At 37.1% G+C, this 13,284-nt stretch overlaps 1 protein-coding gene across 1 annotated transcript; it reads right to left on the bottom strand.

The window, feature by feature from the left end:
* Positions 1–300: 300 nt before the first annotated feature.
* Positions 301–12,785, bottom strand: cpn1 (carboxypeptidase N, polypeptide 1). Its single transcript, XM_073828120.1, has 9 exons — positions 11,643–12,785; positions 9,233–9,429; positions 8,447–8,602; positions 5,291–5,467; positions 3,711–3,822; positions 2,920–3,059; positions 2,421–2,520; positions 934–1,052; positions 301–848 (listed from the first exon to the last, which is right to left on the bottom strand). The coding sequence occupies exons 1-9, from the start codon at positions 11,863–11,865 to the stop codon at positions 732–734; spliced, it is 1,341 nt and encodes a 446-aa protein (XP_073684221.1). The 5' UTR covers positions 11,866–12,785; the 3' UTR covers positions 301–731.
* Positions 12,786–13,284: the final 499 nt, after the last annotated feature.

Here is a 13,284-nt window from a genome sequence, read left to right as displayed (position 1 = left end):
TCTGCCACATTAGCAGTTTACATTTTAGAAAAAGAGCTTAAGTCCTTTATGTGATTTTCAGTAAATCTGTACTTTGCATGCAAATGATGAACTAAAATACGCCTCGTTTAATGAAACATCATATATTCACGTTTAAAGATCATATGAAGAAAATGTGGTAATGTGAAAAATATGTTTTATCACAGTAAGCGTATATACAGTACCTTATTAAAAAATTGCAGTACATTTGTATAAATATTCACACATGCTTATTACATCAAACATTAAACATTTTAAAAAGAGTAGATAAAAAGACCAATCTTAGTATATTTCAAATGATAAAATGTTTATTTTATTATTATTATCCAAATGAGATAATTAATCTTATACTGATCAGCCTCTTATCATTTTCAGATATAATTTCCAGTAATAGTCCATCTAAATGTCTCTATTAATCTATGATTAATTTCTCATAGAAAGAGAAATATCTTTTGTTTACAGTACATTATACCAGTTCCTTATAATCCAAGTCATTATAAGACATATATATATACGTTCCTCACGAACATGAGAGCAAAATATGGATTTCACAATGAAAAACACTCTTTTATGCAATTATACAAACAGAAAAAACTACATGACATAGTAAAGTGAGGTTTGTCACAGTGAGTGTCCATTTTTCCCTTTGTTGTTCTTCATGTTTAAAAAGCAAAGACTTGTTTTGTCTATGTTGAGGGAAGAGTTCTTGCTCTTTATCTCGGGCCAAGGTTGGTCGGAGGAATTTTAGCTGTTGATGAGCCTTTCTTGTTGGGATAAGGTTTAACGTTCAAGTTTGTTCCTTTTGGTTGAACTTTCAAATAGAAATGCAACTGGAAAAAAAAAAAAAAATGTTAGACTATTATTGAAAACAAGTCAGTAATGACTGAATAGTGTATTTCAGATGTTGTTTATCACCTGTACAGCTTCAGCCGGTCCAACTGTTACCGTGCTGGTAAAAGGTTGGTATCCTAGTGCAGAAGCAGTCACTATGTAGGTACCCGGCATTAGCAGACGGAAATAGTCTCCATCCGTTCCTGAAACAACATCAGATATGTTAAATGACAAATTAAAGGAGAAGTTCAGTTCACTTCATGTCTTTCTTTCTTCAGAAGTTAAGGTTTTTGAGGAAAACATTCCAAGAATTTTGTACATATAATGGACTTTGATGGGGATCAACGGGTTAAAGGTCCAAATTGCAGTTTCAGTGAAGCTTTAAAGGGCTCTACACAATCCCAGCCGAGGAATAAGGGTCTTATCTAGCGAAACAAATGGTAATTTTCTTTAAAAAATTAAAATTTGTACACTTTTTAACCACATATACACTCTTAAAAATAAAGGTGCTTTAAGAGGTTCTTCAAGCGATGCCATAGAAGATCTATTTTTGGTTCCACAAAGAACCATTCAGTCAAAGATTCTTTGAAGAACCATCTCTTTCTTACCTTTTTATAATCTGAAGAACCTTCTTTCGCAAAAAGAACCATTTGTGAAACAGAAGGGTTCTTCAGATGTTAAAGGTTCTTCATGGAACCAATTAGACAAAATGGGTTCTTCTATGGCATCGTGAAGCACCTTTATTTTTAAGAGTGTAGCTACATAATCATGTTGGAAAGGTCACGGATGGTTAGTTCTTCATCTGTGTACTTTGGTTCAAAAAGGTAGGGTAGAGCGAAAAAACTTCAAAATCGCTCAACATCGTTGTTTTACTTTTTTTTTGTGAAGGGGGTTTGTCTTTTTTTGCATGTTTGCTTTGTAAACACTGGGTCGGTACTTGCACCTACACCATGTGCGTGATTACGTAATGCAAGCTAGTGCAAGATGAGCATTTGTGACTAAAAAGTATACACATTTTTATTTTTATTATAAAATGACCAATCGTTTCGCTGGATAAGACCCTTATTCCTCAGCTGGGATCGTGTAGAGCCCTTCAGAAGCTACACTGAAACTGCTGCATTGAAATTTGGACCTTCAACCCATTGGCTAAATTTTAAGTCCACTATATGGCGAAAAATCCTGGAATGTTTTCCTCAGAAACCTTAATTTCTTTTTAACTGAAGAAAGAAAGACATTAACATCTTCACTGTAAAAAGCTGTCACCAGTTTCAACTTAAAAACATAAGTTCAGCAGCTGCCTTAACATTTTAAGTTACATCAACTTAAAATACAAGTAATTTCAAACTAATTTTATTGCAGTGAGTTAAAATGACTTGCAGTTTTAAGTTGATTTAACTTAAAATTTTAAGGCAGCTGCTGAACTTAAGTTTTTAAGTTGAAACTCGTGAAATCTTTTTACAGTGTTGGATGACATGGTGGTGAGTAAATTATCAGGAAATTTTCATTCTAGAAGTAAACCTCTCCTGTAAAACATATACAGAATCAGCTTTTAAATATAGAACAACTCTCACCGCTGGTGATATCGTGGTTTATGCCTGCCACCGAGATCACGGCATTGCTAATTGGGTTGTTGTTCTCATCATAGACCATGCCTTTAATCCCATGGTGCACCTGGAGGGCAGAAGACAGTCCAGATATATGTCAATTAAGCTTTCGGTTACGGTCAGGCACTGCACTCAAAGTGGTAAACCGATTCCATCCATTACTTTAAATGTGCTGGTGAGGAGTGTACTGTTACTTGAACTCACAACGAGACCCCTGAAGCTCCATATCAATTTCACATTATAAGTGTCTAGGGACAGGTTCATTACCTGTTAGTGCCATGGAGAACCAATTTGTCCTTCTTACCTGCGTTTGCTAGAATACTGGCCTCCTTTTAGTTGTTTGCTTTTGAACACAAAGCTGGCTCTCTATTTGCTACATGTTTTGAGTGCAGAAATGGGGTTTGAACTTCTACTTGTTTCATTACAGGCAGTGAAACAGTCAAATGTGAGAAGAGGAGTTCCTCACCTGCTCCATGTAGGACACCAGAGCCTCTCTGTTGGCCAGCCACTCACTGGCGAGAGCCGTCGCTGGAGGAAACTTATCGCAGCTGAGCTCCAAAGTGATTTCAAAGCAGTTTGTGTGGAGGTAGTTGAAGTCTTGCATTCCTTTAGAGACACAGAGCAATAATTCTCATTAAATCACAAATTAAAAATATATTATATACAGCACAGTGTTGGCAAGGGTCAGAAATGAACCAGGGTTGGCGTCAAAAATTCAATAACATTTCATAAACATAATACACTGTATGCCAAAAATCATTAGGATATTAAATAAAGATCAAGTTCCATGAAAATATTAAAACCTAAATATATCAAAACCTTATATTTGATTAGAAATATGCATTGCTAGGAACTTCATTTGGACAACTTGAAAGGTGATTTTCTCTATATTTTGATTTTTTTGCACCCTCAGAGTCCAGATTTTCAATTAGTTGTATCTCGGCCAAATATTGTCCTATTCTAACCAACCATGCATCAATGGAAAGCTTATGACTTATGACTGGTTTTGTAGTACAGGGTCACAAATGTTAAATTCATTTTAAAATCAATTTTGAATATTGCCCCAAGACGTTAATCTCTGATTGGCACATTTACTAGTGAAAAGCTCTAAACTAGAAAACAATCTTGTTTCTTTTAAGATAAAAGTGCTTGTAATTCCCATATTTCAGCTAAATTACAGGGCTTCTAGACGAGACAAAGCCACAAGCCTTGTTGAAGTAATTGAACAAGAACTGTGGTATGTAAAATATAACCCACCCTTAGACAGAGAGTACCAGCTGGCTCCGTTTGTGATTCCTTCATCAAAGTAATCGCCGCAGTTCCAGCCCTTATGCATCCAGCTGTGGGCGTAGGAGTACGTCTTTGCCAACTACACACACATAGAGCACAAACACAAAAATCTGTAAATATTCACCAGAGAATTGGGGGAGAAAACAACAGCCAACTTTTCATTAGTTGAAGTGTGTGATTTTCAGAGTCTAATTACTCTGGTGGGGAAAAAACTAAAACATCTTAAATCAGTCTAAGCTGGGTTGTTAGTCTAAATTGATCTAATTTGGCTGGTATTATTGGGATTTTGGGTTTCTTTGGAAAAAGTGTCATGAAATGGAGTTGCAAAATTAATGATTGATTTCAAACAGGTTTCACAAACACTCCTCCCATCTGTCATTGGTCAAGCTAAAAGATAGCCCCGCCCCCCCAAAAAACACACCATTGATTTGATAGTGCCACAGTGATTACACTTTCTTCAGGAAAATAAACGTAGAAAAGGCTTGCTTTCTGGACATTAAACTTTTTAGAAGTAGAAAATTATATACTTATAGGAGAAGTTTACTTCCAGAATGAAAATTTCCTGATGATTTACTCACCTGTCATCCAAGATGTTCTTTCTTTCTTCAGTCGCAAAGAAATTAAGTTTTTTTGAGAAAAACATTCCAGGAATTTTCTCCATATACCCTTTAAAAAAATAAAGGTGCTTTACGATGCCATAGAAGAACCCTTTTTGTCTAAATGGTCCCATAAATAACCTTTAACATCTGAAGAACCTTTCTGTTTCACAAAAGAAAGAAGGTTCTTCAGATTATAAAAAGATAAGTAAGAGATGGTTCTTTTGAAGAACGTTTGACTGAATGGTTCTTTGTGGAACCAAAAATGGTTCTTCTATGGCATCGCTGTGAAGAACCTTTTTAAAGCATCTTAATTTTTAAGAGTGTTGTGGACTTCAATGGTGGCCAACGGATTGAAGGTCTAAATTGCAGTTTCAATGCAGATTTAAAGGGCTCTACACGATCCCAGCTTAGAAATAAGAGTTTTATCTAGTGAAACGATCGGCCATTTTCTGAAAAAATAGTTAGCGGTTAGTTCTTTGTCTGTGTACTTCGTTTATAAAAGGTATGGTACGGAGAAAAACATTGTTGTTTTACTTTTTTTTTTGTAAAGGGCGTTTGACTTTCTTTGCGCGTTCACTTTGTAAACATTGAGTCAGTACTTCAAACTACATCACATTATGTAATGTGTGAGTTCGAGCTAGTGCAAGATGAGCATTTGTGGTTAAAAAGTATGTAAATTTGTATTTTATCTTAGAAAATGACCGATCATTTTGCTAGATAAGACTCTTATTCCTCGGGTGGGATTGTGTAGAGCCCTTTGAAGTTGCACTGAAACTGCAATTTGCATCTTCAACCGATTGGCTACAAATAAAGTCCACTATACGCAGAAAAATCCTAGAATGTTTTCCTCAAAAACCTTTCTTTTCGACTGAAGAAAGACATGAACATCTTGAATGACATATGGTTGAGTAACATCTCTTTTAGTGTTTAAATATAGAACCAACATACCTTTTTGAATATTTTATCATCAGGGGTAGCTGAGTATGACGTTTTGCCTCTTATCCGGGGTTCGCGAGACTTATCGAAAGGATAATTAGCGACTACAGCTCCACCGTGGAGGTTAGCCGACAGAATAAAGTTGTAATTCTCCATCCATTTTATCACCGCTAAAGTCTCCGGCTCAACCTGCAAGAACCAAGAATACAAAGAAAATATTTCAGATCAGAAAAAAACGCATGCTGTGTGCACTATTTCAGCTTTTGTCTGAAGTTTTTGTGCCGTGACACTCCAACAGCGTCTTTACGGCCTTTCTGGAATATTCCTTCAGCTCTGTTATCTAAGAAATCTGACATGTGGTAATATATCCCACAGGAGATGATAATAAACCTCCACGTGGCCCTGTTGTATTAAGTAAGATAAGTCTAGCCGGCTCCTTGGAGATGGCTGCTGGGTATTGATCCCGTTTGTGCTCTGTTTTGAGGAGACTCTGTATTTATTATGCATGGATCTGTATATATAAACATCCAAGGGTCCCTTTGGCCTCAGCTGTCATTGAAGAGTCAGGTTTCATGCTGTGAACTCATACAGATGTTTTTCGCCCTGCTTAGCTCTGTGTAGTGCGAAGCCCATGCTGGGGTCAGAGGGTCACAAACAGGGTTTGATGTGAGAGTGACAGCTCTTGACTCATAGAGAAATGACTGTTGTTGTCCTGAGGGACGTTTGGCTGCCAGTAGACATACTTACTTCTCCAAAGCTGGAGTTCTCATTTTAGACTGAGGAAAATAAAGAGTTGTTCCTGGAAAGAGCTGTTTAAATGGATTATATTATTCTGACGGGCTCCAAAAGTCTGGCAATTCTTTCATTTCATTACATAAAATCAAAAAGAAGTGTTTAATATTTGGTACTATTTCTCTGCCAGTTTCAAATAAGCATATTTGTGAACTTCTAAGGGTCAGATGTTCCTGCTTCCACTGAACCACAAGATTTTCTTGCAGCATTCCTAAATCATGATGGATGCCATGGATCCTCACACATGAGACTGCCTTTATATTACTCAGCAAGTTGTGAAAGGCTAACCAAAATATTCAGAGCTCATGAAGACTAACAGCAGTACATTTACACAGGCTCTATTTTGTGAAAGATGTGCCTGCTGGCGGTTGATAGATAACAGAATGAGAGCTGGGTGGGTTACTGACAGACTAATGGAGAGCTTAATTGTGCTGTCCAACTGTAAAAACAATGTTTTTCTTCGCAATGCAGGATACTGGCTTTATCCTGTATTTTAACTTTAGATTGGAATGTGTATGTTTATTGTTAAAGCAATAAAAAGCCATGAAAACTGAAAGTTCCCGTAGCTCCACTGGTAGAGCGTGATGTTAGCAACAACAATGTCCTACCTGATCTCATGACAAAATGTAGCTGTGGCAAGACGTGAAATACGTACCAATAAGTACATATCACTGCAGTTTCCAACAGAAATGAACACTAGAGACGGTAAAACACTGAGTACTTGTAATCATTTTCGTACAGTTATTACAGCTCCATATGTTTTGCTTTCCGAACGTAACAAGCTCACTCGGTAGCTCAGCTGGCACAGAATTGGACTTAGAATGTGTAATCTTTGGGTACAAATCCTGTGAAAAACATGACTCACGATGAAAGAGCTGAAAGATGAGAGATCGAAAAACAAGTGAAAATGGCATGCTTACGTCACATTTGCTTTTGTTCATACTATTGGGTAGGTTTAGATGTAGTGCAGATGGTACGCTACTTTTAAAATGTCACACCATATGTACCTTACCTGTTCCAGGGAAAAAAACATACACTTATTTAGCGCCATTCAGTGGACATTTCAAATTGAATGTCACGAAAGTACATGTACTTGACAGTACGTATTTTGCATCTGGCTAAAAAAGTTCTCACAGGTATGGTTTTGTCATGAGATCAGGTTGCCTATGTCATTGGCAGAACGACCCACAGATATCTGAATCTGGGATTCATCCTGGTATTTCAGGTTTTACACATTTCTTATTATGTTTATTTAATTATTAAATATTTTGGGTAATTTTAGATTTTTATTTATTGTCATTCCACAGATTTTTCTCCAAAATAAATATGATGTTTGAATTCCCAAGGAAATAATTTAACATACCGATTCAGAATCTGCTAAATGTAATTAATTATATTTTACTATTATTACATTATAGTAAAATTATAAATTATAAAAAAGTATATATATGTATTTTGTAAGGCAATATTTTATTATACAGTTGAAGTCAAAAGTTTACATACCCCTTGCGGAATCTGCAGAATTCTAATTATTTTACCAAAATAAAAGAGATCATAGAAAATGCATGTTATTTTTTTATTTTGTACTGAAAACTTTTTTAATTTGAAGAACAGGGTAAATTTTACTTATGTAAATGTAGCTTCTGAAGGGAAGTACTAACTTAAAAATATGATATTTAGGCAAAATAAGAAAAATGTACACATCTTCATTCTGTTAAAAAGTTTATACCCCTGTCTCTTAATGCATCGTTTTTCCTTCTGAAGCATCAGTGAGCATTTGAACCTTCTGTAATAGTTGCATATGAGTCCCTCAGTTGCCCTCAGTGTGAAAAGATGTTGCAAAAGGTTTAAATACACTAAGACTTTGTGGGACTTTGTTTTTCTGAATAACTGCAGGTAGTTTAACTTTTCAGGACAAACAAGGGACTTACAAACAACTATCACTAAACAAAACAAACACAAAAAAAACACGGCTATTGATTATTCAGGCAATAACACAGTATTAAGAATCAAGTATGTAAACTTTTGAACAGGCTAATTTTTTTTATTATAATTTCTATTATTATCTCTTGTCTATTTGTAAATGTATTTTATGTGAAATATCTTATTCAGGTCAGTACTAAATAAAAATAACATGCATTTTATATGATTTCATTTGATTTTATATGATTTTTTTTAAATAATTAACATTTTGCAGATTCTACAAGGTGTATGCAAACTTTTGACTTCAACTTTTATTGTTCAAACTAATTTCTGCAAAAATTGGTACACAAGCTCCATAACTAATTGCTTGACTGGTCTCTCCCACTCATCTCATTCTGAACAGACAGTGTGTCTTCTCCTATAGCAGTGTATGTGACATTTATTGTTGCCCACCTGTAGTTCCCAGTTGTCTGGCAGTGGCAGGTGGTGGTTTTGGCAGTTGTGCTTCTCGTAGTAATACATGAGAGCATTTAGGTCAGGGAAGTTGCGGTTCAGGTCCACCTCCTTTGCGTTTCCACGTCCCACTAAGTAGCCGTTGAACTCCGGACCCTGCAAATCAGAGAAAAAGCACATAATTTCCTATCCTTTAAGTACCCTTTTTAACATTCTCAGTATCTCAGGTCTCAAACTTATACCTCAAGTGGTTTATTGTGTTTGTGTGTATTGCATAAGCCAACTAGAGCATGTAAAAAAAATCCTGTCTGATGCTGAGGTGGTTTTCTCCACTAGTTCATGTCTGGTCCAGCGAGACGCTTGATAACTGGGTGTGTGTGGCCACATTTAACCACCATTTACTGCTGGACATATAATTAGTCTCCAAGATCAAAAAGGAGTCTGTATTACTGTAATTTGGCATTCTAGATGTGTGAATGTTGTACAGTCTGCGTATGGATGCTTTGTTTAAAAAAGTGTATTTTTGTCATTGTTTTATATTTAGATGTTATCTTCTGGTGGTAATTAGTCTCAGAAGAAAGCCAACAATGCACTCTGGGATACGGCTGATTCCTTCATAACAAACCCGGAGGCCACCAGAGACTTACTACACTCCCACGCCACAGCTGCCACACTGAATAAATAAGTGTATACATATGCATGGATCGCGTTCGCACCATGAGCTGTTGGTCATGCATTTAGAAATACTTGTTTTACAATGTAGATTAGCTACTAAGGGCTGTATACCTGCCTGGCTGCCACTTCATATCCATCTGGGTTCATTGAAGGAAGAATGTGGATCCGTGTGTCGTGGATGAGGTGCGTGATTCGCTCGTTTCCTGCCCGGTATTCCTCGCACAGGAACTGGGCTAAGTAGATGAGCAACTCCCTGCCGAGCACCTCGTTCCCATGCATGTTCCCTACGTACTTGAACTCGGGCTCCACTGAAAAACACAGGTCAGGTGACCGCCAGTCAGGAAGACATGAGGTCACAGGGTCACATCCGTGAACAGCATGCAAGCAAACAACCTCTATACATGCATATGAAGCAGTTCAGAAGAAGCAACTACATAAATTCAGAGCCAATATGCAATATGAAGCAAATTATCTCCAGTAAACACTATAAAATTAGCTCATTCTTTTGTCTTTTTAAGACATATGCGACCCTGGACCACAAAACCAGTCATAAAGGTCAATTTATTTTTAAATTGAGATTTGAACATCATCTAAAAGCTGAATAAATCAGTTTTTCATTGATGTATGGTTTGCAGGATAGGACAGTATTTGGCCGAGATACCGCTATTTGAACATCTGGAATCTAAGGGTGCCAAAAAATTCTAAATATTATGAAAAAAGTTGTCCAAATTAAATTCTTAGCAATGCATATTACTAATCAAAAATTAAGTTTTGATATATTTACAGTAGGAAATTTACAAAATGTCTTCATGAAACATGATCGTTACTTAATATCCTAATGATTTTTGGCATAAAAGTAAAAATGATCATTTTGACCCAAACAGTGTATTGTTGGCTATTTCTACAAATATACTATTGCAACCTATGACTGGTTTTGTGGTCCAGAGTCATATATAAGACATTTATATGAGGAACACATTATTTTTTATTCACAGAAAATTATGGAACAACATTAGAATGAGTAAATTATGACAGAATTTTTGGTGATCTATCACTTTAAACCAAATGAGATCATTCTACATTGTGGCATGCGGTTGAGTAAGAGGACGCCATAAATGCTAGTATCAAATATGAATGAATTCAAATTCATAATTTTCCTCCCACAAAAAGCTTTTTGAGTGTTTAACAGCGCAGCAGGCCGCTCTCATCGAAATTCCTGTCTCACAGCCAGTTGTCAGCTCATTATTCACAATTATCTCTTCTAACAAGTACCAGCAGATTTCCGTTTGTTCTTTTTTTGATGCGGAAGTGAGTGACGGGAGAGATCGCAAATCTAATTAGCCACTGTGTGCAGGCAGACTCATCACGGTCTTCCCATTAATCATCAAATAATTAAATTAGCAGTGCTGTGCCTCCACTCAAAAAAGTCACTAAACAAGTGACCCTGAGATTAATGCATGAAACGTGAACATTGTTTCAGAATTGAAAGGGTCAGGTCACAACAAATTTTGCCCACTCTGCTGTACCGGTTCCTGTTTTTGTACTCCATGAGGAACATGTATACATCCTGGAATTCTCTCAGAGGTTTTACCTCTGTACGCATATTGCCAAGAGAAGCAGATCTTTACATCTGATGGCAAAGATTTGTTTGCTTTCGTAAGCTGATTTATTAACTCCTTTTGTTGATGGATCTTAACTACTTGCAGTAGCTGAGAGCGGAATGTGTTTTGAATTTGAGTGAACAAAGGCACAAGCTCTACAGGCTAGAACAAAAAAGGAAGATTTGACTGTAGCAGTTGCATTTGCGAATCTCATAAGATATATTGGAGATCTAAGATATTTTCCATTGAAGTATCAGATGATTCTCCTAAAATTCTGTTGACATACAAAATGATTATGGATAGCATTGCCTAGAAAATGTGGTTTTCTCAAGAGTTTGATGAGTTTCTAAGTCTTGATTCCAAATTTTGGTCAATCTGAGAACAGTTTGAGAGATTGTTCTCTTTTGGAACTCTAGAAGAGACACATGCAAGATTAATGAGGGCTTGTTCTCAATAGAATCATCTGAGAAGCTGAAGTGTCCATTTGCTCTCTGTTTCTAGGAGAAACAATTGAGCTATAAAGAGTCTATCCAGTGGGAATGTTCTTGTTTTAGATCAATGATAAGACTGATGTTCTGTAACACTCACCACATCTCCAGGCATGTACTCCCCCTTAAAGCCATTACTGTCCATTTCTAGATGCAATTTACTGTTTGTGAGTGTTTGAGAAGCAACAAGATAAATCAAGTTGACGGTCAACATTGGCTGGCCAGACAATTCCGCGAATAACCGGCCAAAGCTTTTTTTCAACAATTCTGTGAAGTGCTGTTCTTAGAAAACAGTTCAAATTATGCAATCAAAGCCAAATCATTACTTCACCAATCAGCTCTGGGAGCCTCAATGGGAACATGCTAGAGTTCGCTTGAGCTATATGGGTGAGGAATGTAATGCCTTGGTACAAGAGTAAAGAAAAGACTCACATGCTTCATGGATGCCAGGATTATCACTGAACTCCAGGACATATAGGTGCCTTCCTTCTATGCTGCGACCGATGCTGTAGATGCGAGTGATGTAGGGACATTCGCTTTGGATAGCAAAAAGAGCCCTGACCATCTCCTCATATCCATGGTGCTGGAAGTCAGACGCCCCGCTCAGCCCCAGAAGCAGCGCCCCAATCCAGATCACAGAGCTGCCTGACAGCATGGTCCAAGATTGCTCCGCAAACAGAGCGCCACTTCTTTTCCTCACTCTCTTTCTCGATCCTGCTCTCCCCGTTTGCCTCCTCCCTCTGGACCTCCTCTCACTCCCGCTTAGAAGAGCAAGTAAGGACGGCCCCTCCTTTCTCTCTTTCTCTTTCTTGATTCCCTCAGTCGTACCATTTGTGTGTGTTTACTCAACTGGCATTGTTGGAGAAGTGAGAGTTTGACATCACATATGACACCTCAACTTTGGCTTTACGCTCCTCGCACACTAAACCTCCCCCTCTCGTGTTTTTCTGGCAGCGCTAGTCGAGCATTTCTTTCCTAACCTGTGGTTTGTCTCTTGACTGGCTTTTAAAAGCATGATTACTGGTGATTTAACTAAAGGGCAATAAAAGCAAACAGGAAAGGGGCGAATTGGAGGCTTTATTTTGGAGGAAAGGGATGTGATTAGTATTTACTCACTCACTTTCACTCCAACACTAGCTCATTCATTAACTCAGAGTAAACACACTCGGAGCCCAAGAGGTTAGAGCTTCTACAGGGCATTCTGGGAAAACGGATCATGGGGGACCAAAGGTTTCAGACGGGGCCCCTGAGACACCTCTACTATAAACCCCAGGAGCTGCTGTCAGTCACACTCACTACAACCTGCATGTGAGTAGGGCAGTTGTTGCTTTGTTACTGAATTTATCTCCTTTCTCAATAGCACCACTGATGAAAATGTAACACCTATTGCATCGACCCAATAAGCAGGATGTTTATTCAACTGCCCATGTGTTTGTGCCATTACTGACTCTCCTTGCTTTTGCCAGAATAGCCATTTGGCTTATAAGTCACCATGAAATCAAAATGCACATTTAAATTTTTTTTTAATGGAATACTGCTGTGATTGGTATAAATAATTTATCTGTGAATGCACAGTTGAAGACAAAAGTTTACATACAGCTTGCAGAATCTGAAATATAGTAATTATTTGATCAAAATAACAGAGATCATACAAATCATACTGATCTAAATAAGATATTTCACATAAAAGATGTTTACATAGTCCACAAGAGAAAATAATATAGTTGAATTTATAAAAATGTTCAAAAGTTTACATACACTTAATTCTTAATGCTGTGTTTTTACCTGAATGATTCACAGCTGTTTTTTTTGTTTTGTTTTGTTTTTTGTTTTTTAGTGATTGTTGTTCATCAGTCCCTTGTTAGTCCTGAACAGTTAAAATGCCCGCTGTTTTTCAGAAAAGTTCTTCAGGTCCAACAAATTCTTTGGTTTTTCAGCATTTTTGTGTATTTGAACCCTTTCAAAACAATGACTGTATGAGTTTGAAATCCATCTTTTCACACTGAGGACAACTGAAGGACTCATATGCAACTATTACAAAAAGTTCAAATGCTCACTGATGCTCCAGAAGGAA

This window comes from Garra rufa, chromosome 22 (genome assembly GCF_049309525.1).
Source record: "Garra rufa chromosome 22, GarRuf1.0, whole genome shotgun sequence".
NCBI lineage: Eukaryota > Metazoa > Chordata > Actinopteri > Cypriniformes > Cyprinidae > Garra > Garra rufa.
Note: the sequence above shows the minus strand (reverse complement) of the source record. Positions and strands in the feature narration are given on the sequence as shown.